The sequence below is a fragment of the Corvus cornix genome, chromosome 21 (assembly GCF_000738735.6).
Source record: "Corvus cornix cornix isolate S_Up_H32 chromosome 21, ASM73873v5, whole genome shotgun sequence".
In the NCBI taxonomy this organism is placed as follows: domain Eukaryota; kingdom Metazoa; phylum Chordata; class Aves; order Passeriformes; family Corvidae; genus Corvus; species Corvus cornix.
Window position 1 is genome coordinate 2,068,133 of NC_046350.1, and position 19,754 is coordinate 2,087,886.

The 19,754-nt window shown below is 42.6% G+C and overlaps 1 protein-coding gene and 1 long non-coding RNA gene across 2 annotated transcripts; one reads left to right on the plus strand and one right to left on the minus strand.

Moving 5' to 3' along the window:
• Positions 1-4,289: 4,289 nt before the first annotated feature.
• Positions 4,290-10,865, plus strand: LOC104693253 (arylacetamide deacetylase-like 4). Its single transcript, XM_010405798.3, has 4 exons — positions 4,290-4,584; positions 6,986-7,202; positions 8,131-8,194; positions 9,289-10,865. The coding sequence occupies exons 1-4, from the start codon at positions 4,429-4,431 to the stop codon at positions 10,061-10,063; spliced, it is 1,212 nt and encodes a 403-aa protein (XP_010404100.1). The 5' UTR covers positions 4,290-4,428; the 3' UTR covers positions 10,064-10,865.
• A 2,203-nt stretch (positions 10,866-13,068) lies between these two features.
• LOC120411114 lies at positions 13,069-17,962 on the minus strand. Its single transcript, XR_005603539.1, has 2 exons — positions 17,441-17,962; positions 13,069-16,480 (listed from the first exon to the last, which is right to left on the minus strand). It is a non-coding gene; the product is annotated as an uncharacterized LOC120411114 (long non-coding RNA).
• Positions 17,963-19,754: the final 1,792 nt, after the last annotated feature.

Here is a 19,754-nt window from a genome sequence, read left to right on the forward strand (position 1 = left end):
CTAAATGTGTGGATAAAAAACCCATGCAGCATGTGAGTAATTAGCCATGTGCACACACATGCCCACCTAGTGCCCCCAAAATCAGCATGGCAATACCTCTCGAGACCGGAGATTCCTTCCCTACTTCAGGGGTGAGTAGTAGTCACCATCATAGTGTGTGTGCAGACAACCAATAGCTTTGAATTTATGTGTAAAATCTGAAGGAAGGAATTAGGTGTACTTACAAACCTGATTTTACAGGGAAATGGAGGACAGATAGGTTGGTACAGCTCACATGCTGCATGAGATGGGTATCAGGAGGTACCTGAGACTGCAACAGAGATGCAGTGAGGGAGAACTGCTCAAAAGTAATTGAGTGTCCTCTAAATTATATTCTAGAAAGTTCCTTTCTGAGCAGCACTTGGTTGTATTCAAGGAAGACAGAAACATAAGGGGTTTTGCCCTACTGTAATCAGAGAAATAATCAACTTGCTTACCTGGCTATTGGGGAGAAAGGATATAAACAGCATGGAAACTGCCAAAATAATTTCAGTGAATATCCAAAGCCAAAGAAAAATCCTAGCTCAATTGCTGTATTGCTGTAATTGTTACATTGCTTATTAGGAGAGATCCACCTTTGCTAAACTCAGATGCCAAGATAATTGCCACTGCATAGCAAAATAGCTGGGCATGCAATGCCTAGGGATTGCAAAATGTTTAACTGTTGTGCAACCACCTTGCCTTTGTAATATCCCTGCACACACAACTGTGGAAAGAGACAAACTGTGAGTAGGAAGAAGATGGTGGGCTGAATGCTCTGTCACCATGCTAATGAATGCTGGTGACAGGTGAACCGGTTCACATCTCTGCAGCAACAAGTCACTACGTGAGGGTTCACGTTCTCCAGTCCCCCTCAGCAAAATGAAATTATATTTCTTCATTCTCTGTTAACACAACAGAGAGTTTATTTGTTTCATTTTTCCTGTTGCAGACATAGCAATTTGCTCTTCAAGCAAAGAAATTCTTCTGGGGTAAATAATGTGATAGTTCCAAATGCTCCACTCTTTGAGGACTTCAGGATTTGCCTTGGTTACGAAGATAAAGGTTGGGTTACCAGCTCACATGCTGCTAGCTGAAGCTGGGCCAGCAGAATCTGTATCTACTATAAAAGCCTTGCAAGAAGTTGAATAACATTGGAGCAGTTGGAGAAGGCTGGCAAGTGCCAGAACGAAGGAGGTCTGTACAATTCCACCTTGCACTCTGTAAGTTATGAGATGGTCACAGACAATCTCATGCTATTTTACACACCACATGATACTTGTCAGCTCAGCAACCCAATACTTGTTTTCTCTCCTTTATCGGTCTCTGGAGTTATGCCTCATTTATGGGCCAATGTCCAAACTTGACACTGATCTACTCCTGATACATTTTTCCATGGCCCTTTATCCACTGGTCTTTAATTTACTACAGATAATAACAAATTTAGCTTTATAATATGTCAGCAGCATTATTTGTTCTCTTAAACACACATTTTAATCACGGGTTATAACCATTGAGTGCAGATGGGTAAGCAGAGAACAGCAAGTGCTGAAATAATGTATTCCTTTAGTTTAGTCATGACTCACAGATTTTCTAAACTTTACGAAATCACAAGATCTAACTGTGTCCATGGAACTTCCTGTCCTTTAATTCGAATTACAGATCTGCTATGTGTCTTGCATTGCTAAGATAGAAGGTTTGAAGACATTCTTATGGTTTCCAAAGCGTGGAATTTTCAAGTACAAATTAAATAAAAATTCAAGTATGAAACATAATGACACCTACAGAATTATGGGCACCAATGTCATTCCACAAGGAATTATGCAGCCAGAGAGTGAGGACTGACAAGCCCAGCTCCAGTTCAAGTTCAGGCTTCCAGCACCAGATGGCTCTCAAGCTCTGCAGAACCCAAAAGGAGCTTCTTGGGTCATGAAGCACTTTCTCTGGAATGTTTACCAGTATCCCAGTACATGCTTCCATTCACAGTGAGTTCCTGTTGAAAGCTAATCACACCACAATCCAGAGGCAGGGAATGCTTTACATCTGTTACACCTGGCTCATTCTCTCCCCTTGCGTGTCCCACACAACAGAAAAAGAACAAGGAATGACAAGATTTCAGGCTCTAACATTTAGCTTTTCACCGGAAATTAGTAAGAAAGGGACTCCCTGGTGTAGTAGAAAATGGGCCTGGTCTATCCTCTGATCTATCTCACAGGAGCAGAGACAAGGTTAAAAAATGATCAGAAGCTAGAGAAAGCATTTATTTGAAAGATTGTTTAGGGAATGGTTTCCTCCATCCTGGTCCTCAAATATGTGAATTGCTGAGACTAAATTTACAAAGCATTAAGTACTACCATCCTGGTCCTCAAATATGTGAATTGCTGAGACTAAATTTACAAAGCATTAAGTACTACTCTGTACCTGCCACGCCCAAAGGAAAAAACCACATTATTACTTCAGAAACCAACTAGTTTGTTTCTTTGACAGCTTCCAGCACATCCAGTCTTTGTGTGGATCCCCTGGGGTGTTGTGATGTCTGAACCTTGTCAACGTGCCCAAAAGAGTCCAAGACCTACCAGCTGTTGGTGAATTGGCGCCAAAAACATTTACAACACAGAAGAACAATAGGTGGTAAGAACTGCAGTACAAAGGATCTGTCACAGGTGTCAAGAGCCTTCTTAGATCCCCAGAGGGGCCAAATCTGATAAGTGTACTTAGACCACATCTCACCCCCTGGGACAGCAGCGTTTAGCAAATGCCAATTAAATACTTCCACTAATAAACGCTGAGGAAGGGAGTTGCAGTTGTGTTTTGTGCAACAGTATTTCCCAATGCTCTTGTCTGAGCTATAAGAAAGCTGAACCCTCTTGTGCATCTCTTCCTGATGGGTTTGAATTCACCACTGCTATTTCCCAAGAGTGCCCCAATTGCCAGGCAATGTACCTTTCACCAACATCCCTTATCGAGATGGGCATCAAATACCACAAAGCAGGATAAACAAAAAGGAATCTGATTTTACACTTAGCATGTGAATAACCTTCTGGCAAGGGAGGGAGAGGCATGAGGACATTGGAAAATGAAAAGCCACAAAGAGTTGTTGGACAAAATGAAGAAACAGTTTGGGCAGAGAAAGGCAGAACATGGAATCAAGCTGCTTCTCAGAAAGTGTATCACCAGACTCAAAAATGAAGTTCCATCCTGTTTCTTCTAAACAGTTTCCGAAGTCAGGTATCAAGCCTGAGCCGTTTCCTATGCAGGTCATAGGCTATGCATGCTAAAGCCCTGGGGTTCTCTGTCTTTAGTTTCATTTTATTATACAATTCAAGGTCAGCTCATCCCTTATTATTATTTAAGAAAAAATTTTACACACATATTTTACCCACACTGCGATTTTTCAGAACAAGAATCTGCTGCCTTCACAGTCTGAGCAGACTGCTAAAAACACACTGTTCCCAAAGGTGACATCACATGTCACCTGTGCTTTACAGGTTTTTTTTTGCTTCAGGTTAAACCTTATCACTAATGATTTGTGTATGGAAAATTATGTTAGCTCCAGAGGAAGATCCTAAAGCTCACCACAGAAAAGAGCGGGCTGCTGATGTCTAGTCAGTGCTACCAGCCCTGAAACCATGAAGTCCAAGTCTAGTTTTCATCAGTTGGAATAATATTTCTACCCGGAATGACATCTGTACATAATATCTTCCTGGGAGGATAGAGACTGCAGCACTGCCAGGTACAACCAAGAGGCAGATAAAAAACCAAGGAAAACCCGACCAAATACAGCAGCTGGTGCAGGAAAAGAGAGAGCCACTGAGGAGGATGAGACAAGAGCACCTCTCACGCCAGCTGCCTCTGGCTCCACTGGACCCAGAGGTGCAATGGCACAGCAGCATCTAAAATCTGCCATCACAGGTGATGAAACGTGCTTGTGACACTGAGCCTTGATTTCAATAAAAGTCTGAAAAAGTAAAGCATGGAGTCAGAATAAAGCAAGAATCTTGAGTTGCTCAGAACATGATTACCAAGAAATGCTGCGCAGGAACTCACAAATAATAAAGACTTGCCTGTAATCAAAACCAGGGAGAGACAGAACAAGTTTTTTTCTTCTCATAAGCTGACACTACAATGATCCATCAAGTCACGGTTCTGCTGCGATGGGCACGGCCTTGCTCCCTGGAAATGTGAAAACCACTTATGCAAGCCTCTCCCGCAATTAGTTGTTATTGTCTAATTGTATGGTGGGGTTACCACATGTTCTCATCTTCCTATTAGCATTTTTAAAAGCTGGATTATGAGCTACGTATGACGGGAACAGCTAATCCTGTGCCTTTACCTTAGAAATCCTGAAGTCTGAAAAAGGGGGAGGAGACCACAGCTGGTTCCTTCTCGGGTTCCTACCAGCACAGCAAGATGGAACTTCTCCTGGCCATTTTTCTCACTGTTTTGACTGGCATTGTGGCAATTGCTTTCTATTACGAACACCCCAAAGCAGAAATTCCTCATGGAATCAGTGAGCGTCAAAAGCTTTATGCTCTTCATTACTGCATTAATTTTGGGCTTGGTCTGGTAAGTAAAACTTAATTAAAGGCTTGAGTTTTTAATTCTGTTTCTGTTAGAGTGATGTTTATTAGAATCAATGTTTAAATAAATTGCAAATATGCAACTGGACTGATTAGGTGATGTAAGCAGATTCCTTCAGCTGGGCTGGGTATAACAGACTCCCCTGTTTGCTATCCAGCACCAAAGGCAGTATTTTTGAAAAATAAAATCGGGCATACTGTGCAATTCCCAGTTTTTTCTGACAGCCTGTGTTTTAGCTTTTCATTCGTGTTGCCTCAAGGCAGTGCTGGAATGCTTAGAAGGTAACTTGCCCTGTGTATGTGGAATTTCTACTCCGTATAACACTGTGCTTGCTTACAGAGTGAGCAGCTAAATGATGTCTGTGATCTCAGCTCTCTCCTACAACCTGTCACTCTCCTCCTGAGTGATCTGAAGAGAGCTGCCACATTCATCCTCATTTGCCTTTCAATTTACCTAAACAACTTTCTTATTTGAGACAGTACACATAATACCTAAAGCGACTTTCTGCGTCATTGTTTTTGGCACATTTTTGATCGTTCCTCCCTTTTCATCCTTGTTTCTTTTCAAAACTAAAACATGACACGCACTTGGCTTTCTGTTTCATCAATCATCCTGTCCTGAATTAACTGCTGCCCCTGTCATTTTAAAAACCCTTCTCTGATACCTAAACCAAGCTTCTTTTAGTTGTTTAACTTGTGAAAAAAAACTGTTCAGTCTCTCTGGGTTGTGCATTACATTTCACTTCAATTCTATGTTCTAGTGTTGTTAATTCTTCCTTTCTTTTCCTGACCCATTGCTTAATAAGTTTTCTTTGAAGTCAGTGAGCTCCCAAGAAGGTGACTCACCACTCTCTGGTGCCACACCCAGGCCTCAACACTGCTTTGATAGCAAACCAATAAAATAGGATAGTAATTGAAGTCAAAGTTAGTTTTCTTACAAGTATTATACAGTGTATAAACATCCACATTTTCTAAACACTGTGATTACTCTTTATCCATCAAAGTTTTATCTTTGTGTAATTCATTTGTTAAAAGTGAAACTGCAGAATTTAGAAATTTACTGGTGATCTACGTAGTTTTTACTTCTGATCATACAATTTTGTATCCTTTCTGCTGGCCAGTGAGAGGCCAAGCACAAGCACAGTTCCACACCGCCTGAAAGGAGCAGAGAGAAAAGGACATTAATGGAGGGTTAAACCAAAGTTTAAATGCAAGTAGAGTGTAAGTCATGTAGCAACTCTTGCTGTGGCCGTTAGGCAAATTACTTACGCCAAATCCTTTCAAGGGCTGATATCCATGATGTCAAAACTGCATGGAAAATTAAAATTTACTAGTATTTCCAGTCTTCAGCTGGGATAAAAGGCAAGACCAAACACGGTGTTTGGTAAGGTCTCCTAGGACTCCTTTTAGTAATTTCAAGACAAAGATGATCTTCATATTCCATACAAATATAGCTAAATGCAGGCTTAACCTTTACTGTTACAAAAGTATTAGTGTGAGGAAAGAAAGTACCAGAGAGAAACTGAAGAATAAAGAAGTAAAGCTATTTTCCCACTGACACAGACCAGGAGTTCTGTAGAAAGAATTGGTATGAGACTAAAACTTTGCCACAAGACAATCCTTCCTGTGTATGGGATCAGCTCTTCAGATGGCCTAAAATAGGATACCTACACCAAATTTAACAGGACCATGTTGCTGAGCTACATGAGGTCTGTGAAATATGAGGTGAAAGCCACAAGGGCAGGTTTTTAAGATCCTTTGTATGTACAATTCTCCTTGAAATGCATATCCATGAATAATGGCAGCACAACAAATTACATTACTCATTAGAGAAGTCTGCTGCGGAAGTAGTGCAAAATTGAATCCAATATAGTGGAAATACAGTGATACTGCCTCATGTTTTTCACCTTGAGCAGGAATAGACTAGACTAGGCTACAAGTGAAACAGCTTAAAGTCATGTGGATGTGATGGAGTAGACAAGCACAGAGTGACATAAGAACCTTAGCCCAAGTGTTTAAGTAAGAATCAGTGAGCTGTGAGAAGATCAAGCCAGGGTTCAAAGCTATTCTTGGTCAGGAGGACAGCTGTGGTAGATGCTATGGATTTTTTTTTCTGCAAGTTTAAAAGCAGTGTGAGTTTGGGAAACAAAAGTATTGGATACATTTCTTCATCCAAAGCTGAAGTTTAAAATACTGTAAGTACTCTCTCCTTATTTTGTTCAGGCACTGAAACAACTGACCAGGTGAAGTATTTGATACCTTTTATCTACTATTAGGAGTTTGATTGTTTTCCTACTGAATTGGCCATGGAGTTTTAAATTTTTTTCATTATCAATCTCCAGATTAGATAGAAATTTGCACTAATTTGTGGTTTCTTTTATCACCAGGCAACATTTTTGGACAAAGTAGGTATCATCTCAGAGGTCCATCTCCTCAGGATTATAATGGAGACAATACCACCATTTAAAGATAAACGTCTTCTTATCAAAGACTTAAGGTTTGAAAGGGTTAAAGTGAGAATTTACCAGCCAAAAACATCAAACAATAGCCAAAGACGGGGAATCCTTTATTTCCATGGAGGAGTTGGCTGGTTGGGAAGTATCCGTAAGTAATATAAACAATACGAGCTATAGCTACACACAGCATCCAGAAAGGGTCAGGCTGGAAGGGACCACAGCAGGTCATCTGGTCCCACCTCCCTGCTCCAGCAGGGCCATCCCAGAGCACAGGGCACAGGATTGTGTCCAGAGAGCTCCGGAATATTCCCAGTGAGGGAGACTCCACAAACACACACCACAGAGTTTCTGACCTGATACAATATATCTTAAATTATGAGAAGAGTTAGTAGATTAAGCATTACAAATAAAAAAAAAATAATTTCAGGACAGCAGAATCAATTTATTTACATGCAGTATGCATCATGTTAAATTGTCTTTACATAGGCTATGTATCTAGAATATTCTCTGATCATTTTTAATACCTGTTTTCTTCCTTCCTCCTTATGCTTATGAGGAAAGTTGAAAATCTCATTAGCATTTTATTTCTTATTTAAAGCACCCAATTTTTGTTCACACGTGTGTACAAGCTTGTATATGTGTATTGTGCTGTGTGTCTTTACAATGGAAAAACAACGACAAAACACATTTTGGAATTTGAATTGGAAAGAGGTCAGATGATGCCTCATGCACAAGAAAAATTCTTGTACTGGATTTAGCAGATTTTTTGTTGTTTTTTGTAAACAACTTCTCCCCTTCAAAACCACTTCAGAAGTGGCAGCAGTGGTGCTATAACTTTTAGGCTATAACTTTTCAAGGAGGGGACCAAAACCATGCATTGGTTTAAATTCTGGGTTTCCTACAGGCTGGAAGATTCTTACAGGTGTAAGGAAATGGTGAGCAATGCCCAGATCAGCCCATGCCACATGCTATACATATTGCATTAGCCATGCAACAGAGATAAGAATTTCAGAGTATTTTCATTCAATTTATTTTTAAAGCAAGTTATAATTCCATTGAACTATTTTGTTTTACAGGGGCCTATGAAAGAACATGCCGCTATTTCTGCAGGAAGACCAATTCAGTGGTGGTGTGTGTTGGGTAAGTGGAGCCAGCCCAGACACTCTGACCCTGGGTTTGCAAGCCTTTACTGCAGCCAAGCTCCTTGTAAAGTACCTATATTTAATGGTCCCGTGCCTTTTGCCAGCAGTAATTCATCTTGGGAGGAAATAGTCAACTAATCTCCAATTGCTTATTTCCAAATGAAATCCATTACAGTAATTTTATAATTTGTAGCTACCACTAAGACGTGAGGATGTTTTTGTTTTCTAGAGCCATATTCAAACCCCCTTAGGCTGAAAGCCTGAAGTGTAACTGTTTCTCTTGAAAGCACAGTTGCCCACACCCCCAAATACTCATTTTGGAAGTTCTGAAAAATATAAGAACCTCATGAGTTTAAAACAAGAGGTTACAAACCAAGTGTGACATATCCACCCTCAAAATCTATACACTTGACTCTATTGTCTTAAATTCTTCAGTAAGTTATACTTGGAGGCATGATGCATTTCCATGAAGAAGTGGAGGCAGGAAATCCACATCTAACTTGCAGTCAGCCTCAGATGACCATTAAAAATATTTCTCTGATGAGTTGTAATGCTTTTTTAAAAGAAACAAAAAGTTCAGGAAAAGAGTTGGTGTCTAAGGAGTTGATTACAATTGCACTAACTGCTATTTACATCGTAAAATACTTGAAGAACCAGTAACTCATTGATTCTGCTTAAAGAATTCAGCTTCCAGAACACTGAAAACCTTTCAGATTTTCATTATCAATTTTCTATGCTGATATTCTCTAACAATTTGTTGTTAAATGTTCACTTCATTTTCTAACTGGAATTAGTGATAACTGATTGTCACACCTGCCTTGCCAGCTAATTCTAAACCAACTCTCAGGTGCTTTCAGTCACTTACAAGATATGTAAAGAAGTATTTTGCGAAGGAAGAACAGCATACTGACTCTCCCAAACATTAACAGTAGCAAATAATACATCAAAAGCACTAATTTGGATCAATTATGTTACTGCAATTATAATCTCAGAGTATTTTCCTGTCTTTTGAGAGAAATAAATGAACTACAAGATTCCACTGGGCCCATTCACTAGAAATGACTGTGCTAAAATACTTTCACTCCTATTTAGGTATCGTTTAGCTCCTGAGCACCCATTCCCAGCCCAGTTTGAGGACTGTCTCACTGCTACCATCCACTTTCTGAGGACTGCACAAGACCATGGAGTTGACCCTTCCCGCATTGTCGTCTGTGGAGACAGCAGTGGAGGGACACTCACTGCTGCTGTTGCCCAAGCACTGGTGAACAGAAGAGATCTCCCAAAGCTGAGAGCACAAATCCTAATATATCCTTTTCTCCAGTGTATGGACTTCAATTTGCCTTCTTATCAGCAGAACGAGAAAGTCCCCATTTTGCTAAAGGAACGAACCCTTGTTCTTGGCTTGAAGTATGTTAATGAAGACTTGTGCCTCGAAGAATTATTTAAAGGTTGTCATGTTTCAGAAGATCAGAGACTGAAATATCAGAAATGGGTGAGTCCTGACTACATTCCTCTGGAGTTTAAAACAAGAGGTTTCAAACCAAGTCCAATATATCCACCCTCAAAACAAATCTGTGAAGTGGTCAAGTCCATGTTTGACCCTGTTTTTTCACCACTGTTGGCTGAAGACAGTGTTATTGCTCGGCTCCCCGAGACTTTCATTTTGACCTGTGAATTTGATGTGCTTAGAGATGATGGACTGCTGTACAAGAAACGATTAGAGGACCACGGTATAAAAGTGACCTGGTGCCATCTGCAAGAGGGATTCCATGGAACAGTGTTCTTCGCGCTTTTTGGCAGGGTGGTAGGATTCCGCTCTGGAACTAAAGGCCTGGAAAAGATAGTAAATTTTCTAAGACTGATGTAAAATTCTATTTCTTGCTTTCTTTTCCTGATTCCTATCTCTTTTTACTTACAAAGTTCTTCTTAAAAATCCTCAATTTTCCTTTTCTTAAATCATCACCTTAAATTTCTGCACTGCATCTGCCTTCTTTTTACCCAGTAAGTTGATTGCATGATGGCCTTTGCTTAATTTTCTCTTAGGAGAGGCAAAATCAGGTGAATTTACATTTCTTTCTTCTACCACCTCTTTAATTTTCTCTTGTAGCCATTAAAGATCTCATCCTTATAGCAAGGGGTCTGCAATGTGGTCTGGTTCAGTAAAGTTCTGGTACTATTAGAACACAAACCACGTTTGAAAACAGCCTGGGGTAGGTAACAGGGTGTGAATCTACAGGGTCAGTGTATAAAGAGTGTGGTCAATGACTTAGGAAAGCCTGTATCTGGTGAGAGCTGAATTTGAGACAAGCTTAAAGAGAACTGAATGTAGCAGGAAAAATGTGAACATAGACAGAAATTACAGAAGGGGAAGAAAAGGAGAGGAAGAGAGGGAAAGGGCAGGCCTGGAACTACAGATACTATAACAAGTATTGGTTAAGGAAAACAACATCTATTTAAAAAATCATGCATATACATTTTATATATAGATAATAGATATATGGGAATCTAAAGTAATATCGGTTCCTTTACAAAGGGTAGGCCTGCACTGCCTGAGGCAGGAAGGACTCTTCCTTTGCGGGACAGTGTCAAGTGCCATCACAGAGAAAGGAGACTGAGGGAAAAAAAAAAAAATCAAAGTTCGGGTTAGTCTTAAACTATTTACAACAAGAGATGAACGATCAAGTAAACCAATACAAAATAAAATGGCATAACAAAAGTGTAAAGCTCTTTTCTCAGAAATGAACTTAAGTACTGCCAGAAATGTCAGTATAAATGTTTTAATGACACCATTCTGAGGTGAATGTATAACTGTATGTTGCGGTTTAGGGTTCTTACTTTTCTTTCTTTCTCTCAGGGAATTTTCTCCGCTTTGTGTTGCTAGGGGACAATAACGCCCGGATACTTAAGAAAGACAAAAGAAGTTGCCAAGCTCAGGGGAGGAGGGCATTCGGCCTCCTGCACTCCTTATCTGAGGGTTTCTCTCACAGGGGCAGAGATACCTCGAGAATTGGGCTGGGAAAAAAGGGGCTGAGGCAGTTGCTAGCTCCTCCTTGGAAGAATTCACCACCACTGCATGGTTCTCTATTCTGCTGTCTTCTACCATGAGTGGAGCTCTGCTGTAAGAGTGGCTGTTGCACTGGGGCCTTATTAACATCCTACCTCACCAAACAAAGGACCCTTCAACATCTGCTAGGGTGCCTCAGGGGAAAGCCCAGGATCCCTGAGCCTCTTTCCCCTCCCAGGCGGTCTCTCTCTGCCGTGTTCAAGAGCCGGGCTAATGCTGCCCAGCCCCCACCGTTTTTCTGCCACTGCTCCTGGTTTTCCCCTACACTGTAGCTCTGCACCCCTGCCCTGCCGGGACACCCCGCGGTTCCAGCTACAACTGCAAAGTTTCTGCCACCTCTTGCTTGCTGCCCTGGGCGAGCCTGCCCTGCCGCTCCAGCTGCTGCTCCAAGGTTCCTGCTAATATAAACAAAATTGCTCAATCAAAATTAATAAAGAAATGACATTTATTATGCGACCGAAATACCGGTTTCAAAAGCCACGATCGAGAAAAGCAGCTCCGAGCCCGGGGTCGGAGCTGGGTGATCACGCATAGATCTGATCTCTATCGCATCAGACCTGCCAAGTTCACGACTGCTGCTTTGGCTGGTCCCTTCTTATACAGTTTTTGGGCAGAGTCCGAATTAATTCTATTCTTCTCGTATTCATGAAGTTTTCTTGTCCCGGAGTTGGGCCGCACAAAGCCTTTCCTGGGTCTGATGAATTGTCCATCCCGGGTGATGAGTGGGCTATTTCTGGTGATGGATGGGCCATCTCTGGTTCCTGGGCAGTTGTGATAAGATCCAATCCCACCTAGGTGGAATCCTCACTTATTGTGAAAGAAATACTTCTAGTGTTGTGAAATTTTTCCTCTCAACCAGGCTGGTGCAGGGATTTTGAAACTCGGTCTTTGTAGGGTCTGATTACATTCCAGTTTTCTACATAATAGCATGAATTACATATTTTATTTATAACAATTCCCCCCCCCCCTTTTTATATGGAAACATTAATTCGTGCTACTTTTTGTTACTACAAAAAAATAGAAATACTATAATCAAATATTTACTACAAATATAAAGGTATGAATATTGAAACAAAAGAATTCTTTTTAGTCATAGCTATTCAGTTTTACTTGTAACTCTAGCTTTTTCTCCTTTATCTGCTTTTCAAACTTTATCAGAACCTCGGCAGCTAGTCTCAGGTCCATGGGCATCACAGCTATTTGCATACCTTGTACTACTGAGTGTACTAATCTAATAAAACATGGTATCATGCAGGGTATGAATGTCACCCCGGCTGCTGAACAAAGTATGAAAAATGCTGCTTTCTTCCACCATGTACCATCAAATAATTGTTTTCACCAAGATGCTTGTAAGATGGAATTCCATTTTTGGACTGGAACATGTGCCACCTTTTTGATTACAGCTGCGAGGTCCCTGATGGTCTCTCCAATATTCTTTTAAGTCTTCTAAGGATTGGTAAGGGTTAGCTCCAGATTGCTTGTACCAGCAAAAGGTTGACTCGACTATTCCAATCACAATTTGCTTTTCTTTTTTTATTTTTGACTCCAATATCTTGCAGGGGGTTCTGGTTGCCAGATTTTACTTTTGTTATTTGAATATATATATATATTGCTAGGGTGGATATACATGGGGTGTATCTCACAACCTCAGTATATTCACTTTTTTCCCTGCTGATGCAAATTATTCCTATTACTCATTGGTCTAGAATCTAACCTTCAGGCCTCTGTGTAGTCATTGAGAACTGATTTCTATCTCTTTTTAGAAGTTGTTCTGGAGCTAAGCCTTCACCCTTCCAAGGCCATTTTTTTGCTGATTTCAGCCCCCCATATATCCAACAGTTGGATAAACCTAACTCAGTAGCGATTTCTTGCATTAAGTCTATGAACAAGTTAGTGTTAGGGGTTGGCCATTCCCAATTATTATACAGCTTTTCTAGTAGGTCGTATTGTTTGCTTAATGCCAATAGTCTCTCTTGTTCTATTCTCTTTTTTCTTATTTCTGATTCTTGTCTCTTGAGCTCTAATGCTACCTGTTTCATAGTGCTTTCTGGGTCCATGCCATCTCTGTTCTTAGAAAAGCAAAAGATGTTAGCATATTGCAAGCATGCCCTGTCATCATTTTCTTCAAGGTGGTCTAGTATAACAGGTTCATTGCTCAGGGTTAGTTTACCTTGATATTTTAAATTTTGCCCCACCTAGTAGGTTTTTCCATTTATAATACACATGTTTAATGTAGAGGTATCATAGCACAGATTGTTAACCTGAAAGTAGGCCACAAAAATGGGTTTCATTTTTCCTCCTATCCCAACAGTCTGATTACATTGGTTGCAAGTTGGAATAGGTTTTTGTGTGGCTTCTCTTTTATATCTATTAAGGTGGTGTCTACTTTTAATAGGAGGTGCCCTTGACTGCCCATGCTTAAAGCTTGCAACTTGGGGGTAGCACAAAATTACCCCATTTGTTTTACGTATTTGGAATCGAGTGCCGTTTATATGACAGGTCTTGCCTTTCTTTCTGATTTCACAGACCTCTGGGACTTGATATGTACCCTGTTCCTTTAAGAGGCTTGGCAGACACAGCTTACACCTCTCGGTGAGGTTTTCCCCCTCAGTGTAGGACCAGCTATCCGGCTGTAGGTTAGCTGTCTGGCATATGGCTAGGCTCAGAACCATCAGGAATCTCCACAGATGCATCCCTCTGCCTGTGCCTACGCCCACTGGGTTGCTACCAGCGGCGAGGTGAAGGATCTTCTCAGCAGCAGGAATATTGTCCTGGGATCCTGTGGCCAGATCGAGCTGCATACTGCCTTTTGTACACGCCCCACCTAGAGAGTTTAACTGCGTCAGTCCCACAGGGTACTTTATTTAAAACCTGTGACACTCGACAGTCAGAATCTGTGCCAAAGAGTCCAATTTTCTCCTTACTTCGTTTTTGTATAGGTGATACTACTTTAAAGAATCCAATTATATTATACTCAAATTTGTAGCAAGCTGTAAAACATGGCTAGTCAAGTTTTGTTCTTCTTCTAAACACTTTGAACACAAGTCTCTGAGTCTATAGCCCCTTTGGCAATGAGTGACCCAAACCTCATGACAATATTCGCACTCAAAACAGACAAACGGGTAACATGTACAAGCAATTACGATACAACTTATCTGGGCTCTCCCAGTCATTTGCCGGGCCGGCGCAGTTTTTTTTTTTTATCTTTAAGTCCTCTGGGGCAGAAGTGATCCTCCACTCAGGCGTCTCTTCTTGAAGTCCTGTTTTCTTCACTGAGAAGCGTGCGTCCAGCCTCTCTCTGCTGTCTGAACCGCTGCGTCAGTCCATGCCTTCTCAATCTCTGTAGATTCCTGTTAATTTCTAATAGCTATGGTTGTATTTGTCCATTCTCTATCCCGGGATGTCCTACTCGCATCCCGTGTAACATTCTGAAAGGTGACAGCCTTGTCTCTGAGTGCAGCATAGTTCTGATATTTAACAAGGCTAAGGGGAGACATTTTACCCATGTCATTTTTGTTTCCAGCATTAATTTAGATAATTGAGCTTTTAGTGTCTGGTTTTTTTTTTTTTTTCAACTTGATCTGAACTCTGAGGGTGCTAAGGAGTGTGATACTCCCATTGAATTCTCAGAGCTTCAGCCAATTGCTTAATAATTTTTGAGGTGAAATGTGTTCCTTGATCCGAATCTATGTAGTCTATTATACCATATCGGGGTATAATTTCTTCTAATAATATCTTTGAGACTGTCTGGGCTGTTGCCCTTGAGGTAGGGAAAGCCTCCACCCAGTGGGTTAGTTTATCAACTAATACCAACAAATTTTTTTATCTTCCGACTTTAGGAAGCTCAGTAAAATCTATTTGGATCCTTTCAAAAGTACTGCCTGCCGGGAGTTAGCCCAGGTTTATTCTCTGGCATATTATGCACCCCTGTACCTCTTGCTTTGCTAATTCATAGATACCCTTACATCCGAAAAATTTTAAAAATTGATCTGCTAGGGCCCTTGCCCCCCAATGAGTTTGCTGGTGCAGTCTTTTTAGAATTTCTCTACTGTATTCCTTTGACAGCAGCTCCCTCCCATCCGGTTACCTCCACTTACCTTTTTCTTGTTTGGCTCCTATTTTTAGGTAGTCTTCAATCTCCTTTTTGGAGGGTCGTGGGGGCTATTCTCTGGGTTCTCCTTGCTCGACCTCTGGGGTACTTACCTTTAATAATGTTTCGTCTTCGCCTCTTTATCAGCTCCTCGGGTCTGGAACTGCATTCCTGTATGCACTATTGAAATCGCCTCTGGCTCCCTGACAGCTTCCAGGATCTGTTTTATTATTTCCCCATGGATTAATCCTCTCCCTCTGGTGTTAATTAGCCCTCTTTCTTCCCAAATTTTCCCAAAAGTATATCACACCAAATGCATACTTGGAGTCTGTAAAAATAATTCCCCCTTTTTTTTTTTTTTTTTTTTTTCTTCCCTTAGCCAATGTCCCAGGTATTCTACCTCGGGTTCAGTGAACTGGGGTTTTGATTTGGAGACTTTTAACCCCTTGTCTCCTAAGAAATTTAACAGCCTTATAGTGGCTTTTTTTTCACATCCCTTTCTGCTGGTCCAGCCACCAGCAAGCTATTCACGCACTGAAGCAGCCTGGCTCTCCGAACAAAACCAGCTGAGCAATTGCTCAAGAGCCCGACCAAACAAGCTCGGTGAGTCCACAAACCCCTGAGGCAAGGAGGCTCACCCGAGCCGCTGCCCCCAGCAGGTTCCCAGATTCCCCCACCGAAAAGTGAAACAATCCCAGCTCTCCTCTGCCAGAGTACAAGTCCAAAAGGCACCTCTCAAGTCTACCACACTATACCAGGTATCTGAGAGGGGGTGCCACCCAGCAAAGTGCACAGATTAGGGGGACCGTGGGGAACAGCACCCCAGCTATTACTTGCTTTAGTCCCTTTCTCCCTTCTATAGGAAGAGGATATTGTTTAACCCTGTGCCTCCTGAAAAATCAAGCTTACCTCCAAAGCCACCATCAAATCTCTTCCTAACAAATTGTAGTTCGCCTCTTCAATCAACAAAACATTCCCTAGGCATGTCCTGGTTTCAGATTCGAACTCTACATTTTTAATAACCGGGACCTTAAAGGAATCCTCTTTTTCTCCGACCACCGTCGGGGTATCTTTGCTTCTTGTACATCCACTCGGCAGTCACTGAACGGTGGTTTGTTCAGCTCCCGAGTCTACAAAAAAATTAAGTTCTTGCTTTAAGGGTCCGACTTTTAATTTTATCAAGGGCTTCCTGGATCTTAAAATTGAGAAGCCTCTGACAGTACTAGACGTCCTGAAAGATTTTCTCATCTTTCATCCTTCTCCCATGAATCAACCCCTTTTTCTTCTTGTGTGCTAAATATTTGAGATCTGCTCAAACTTTGGTGTTTGCTTCTCCTTTAAGAGAAACGGCAGAAGCGTTCGTTGCCAGGGGAGCGGTGCAGGCGAGGGAGGGGGGGGGGGGTAGGAGGTGGGAATCCTCTCCGGGGCTGATTCTTCTAGGAGAGGGGGGGGATAAGCGGAAAGTGCCGCTGGAACTGGCAAGGGGACAGGCTCCTCTGATGGACACCAGAGCCCGGCGTGGACCTTCTGCACGGGTCCACAGCAGCCACAGCAGCAGGACTCCGTGCTGCTGCTGAACCCTGTGCGGGGCTGCAGCCGGGTTCAATGGAGCTGTGTCAGCAAACGCAGCTGGGGCAGGGGCCGGTGGAACGGCCGCGGACATCGGGACCGGGGCCGGAGCCGGGACCGGGGCCACCACCGGGGCCGGGGCACGGGCGGGAGGCCATAAAGGGATGCTGGGCTGCCGCCGGACCCGCAGGGGCTGGAGGGGGCGGCGGGAACACCGGGGCCACCGGCGGAGCTGCAGCCGCTGGGACAAGCGGTGGAGCCGCGGGCGGTGCCTGAGAGCCGGGACAGGCGGGACCTCGGGCTCCGGGAGCGGCGGCGCAACAGGAGCCTGGGCTCGGGGCTGGGGGGGGCAATGCTTCGGGACAGTCCCCCCAATGTTCTAGTATCCAGCTTAGGGACTATGTCTCGGGATTTCAGGTATCCCTTGTTCCTTCCCACCCCCTGATTTTTCTTGGGGTTTTCTTGGGATTTTACTCTTTTTCTGTTCCATCTTAAAGAGAAAAAAAAAAATTACTTCTTACCTGGACTTTGCGCAGAGTCCTCTAAGTTCCTGAATTCGGTACCGTTTCGAATTTGTATTTAATCTGTTACCGCTATAGTAGCCCTCGCAGAGGACCGGTCTGGGGGTTTTCCTCCGGTAACTGCTCTCGAAGTTCTGACTTTTACCTGGACTAAATAAGTCCGAGACTGGGGGGCTTACCAGTCCTTGAACTCGAGAAAGGACGTACCCTTCCCCCTAGCCATCCTGCGACCGATCCCCCGAATTTCTCGATTTATTCGGGCTTGACGTGTGGAAAAGAATTAGGTTTTTCTTTGGCTTCCCCCGTGACCGACCTCTTCCCTCGCGGGAGAGAGGAACTGCGATCGTGGGGCCCACACTCGCTTTGTGACAATATCACGTCTCACACACACGCTCGGTCGCCCTCACTCAACCACGCAATACTTACGGTCCGTTTTCCTGCGTGGATTCTTCGTGCACGTAGATTTTTATGAGTGAATTACCCTGCCGCGGCTCCGGGGATCCCACCCTGGGTCCCCCCCGAGTTCCCTGAGAGCTTGTTTTATTTCCTTTTCTCGATCGAGATGCTACTTTAAATTAGGTTCGTTGATACGATTGGTCCGCGGGATCCCCTGTCCAGCCAGGCCGCTAGAAAAATTAGCGGGGCGCCTCCTGACCGAAAAAGGGGTACCCCAAATCGTATCACGTCGGGGTCACCAAACTAATATAAACAAAATTGCTCAATCAAAATTTATAAAAATTTATTATGCGACCGAAATATCGGTTTCAAAAGCCACGATCGAGAAAAGCAGCTCCGAGCCCGGGGTCGGAGCTGGGTGAACACGCATAGATCTGATCTCTATCGCATCAGACCTGCCAAGTTCACGAATGCTGCTTTGGCTGGTCCCTTCTTATACAGTTTTTGGGCAGAGTCCGAGTTAATTCTATTCTTCTCGTATTCATGAAGTTTTCTTGTCCCGGAGTTGGGCCGCACAAAGCCTTTCCTGGGTCTGATGAATTGTCCATCCCGGGTGATGAGTGGGCTATTTCTGGTGATGGATGGGCCATCTCTGGTTCCTGGGCAGTTGTGATAAGATCCAATCCCACCTAGGTGGAATCCTCACTTATTGTGAAAGAAATACTTCTAGTGTTGTGAAATTTTTCCTCTCAACCAGGCTGGTGTAGGGATTTTGAAACTCGGTCTCTGTAGGGTCTGATTACATTCCAGTTTTATACATAATAGCATGAATTACATATTTTATTTATAACACTGCTGCAGCCCATCGTCACCATTCAGCCCGGCCTCCAGTGCCGCGTGGTCCCCGAGCTCGCGCCACAGCGCCCTCTGCCGGCGGTGAGTGGAACTGCACCGAGGGGAAAGCGCCTGCGGCCGATAGAGGCCGGCACTGGGTCTCTGGTTCTGTTTGTTGTTGCTGCTGTTGTTACTTGCCTTGTTATACATGCTAGTAAAGAACTGTTATTCCTTTTTTCATATCTTTGCCTGATTAAGCCCCTTAATTTCAAAGTTACAATAATTCGGAAGAAAGGGGGTCATATTTTCCATTCCAAGGGAGGCTCCTGCTTTCCTTAGCAGACACTTAACTTTCAAACCAAGACACTGTAGAACAGTGTAATTCTGCTGGTTCTTGTTATAATCTTTTATCCTGAATTAAAATAATTTATCATGTCACAGACTCTATTGTCTTAAATTCTTCAGTAAGTTCTACTTGGAGGCAGGATGCATTTCCATATAGAAACAAAAGCAGAGCAAGGATGCAGTTTTACTGGCAGTCAAAACTTCTGACGGTCTTTGCTTAAATTAACACTTGGAACACTATCCTCACTAAAATTACCACCATTCTTGTCAGGGAAATTGCTAGCTCTATCATTTGCAAACAATACTCACTGTATCTGATATTACTGTATGTGTTTTCTGCCTCCCACTGGCTCATTTAAACTATAATCAAAAGCAAGGATCCTGCAGACAGTTAATGTAAGACGATGCAACAGAATACCCCCTACAACCAAGGGAAGGACTTTGCTGCAATGCTCTGCACAGCTGTGATTTACATTCAGCATATGAGCAAAGAAAGCCTGCCAGAACAATATGAATTACATTTACTTACGTTCACATAGTAGTCAGGAAAAAGGGGAAATTTTATAGGGATCTTCCATATGGCATCTCTGAATGAATACAATGTGAATAAGCAAAAAGCCCAGAAAATCTCCAGTGTTCTCCTGATTTCTAGGCACACACTTCCATTGACACTGTCGAATGCTGCCTGTTTTCCATATGGGCAACCTGTGCCACAAATGCTGAAGTGACATCAGTGGCA

Bases quoted from the DNA above. Each gene is read 5' to 3' on its own strand.
- LOC104693253 (XM_010405798.3), top strand. From the start codon at position 4,429: ATGGAACTTCTCCTGGCCATTTTTCTCACTGTTTTGACTGGCATTGTG. The intron at 4,585-6,985 runs GTAAGTAAAACT...TTTTATCACCAG, and splicing joins TTAATTTTGGGCTTGGTCTG to GCAACATTTTTGGACAAAGT. The intron at 7,203-8,130 runs GTAAGTAATATA...TTTGTTTTACAG, and splicing joins TGGCTGGTTGGGAAGTATCC to GGGCCTATGAAAGAACATGC.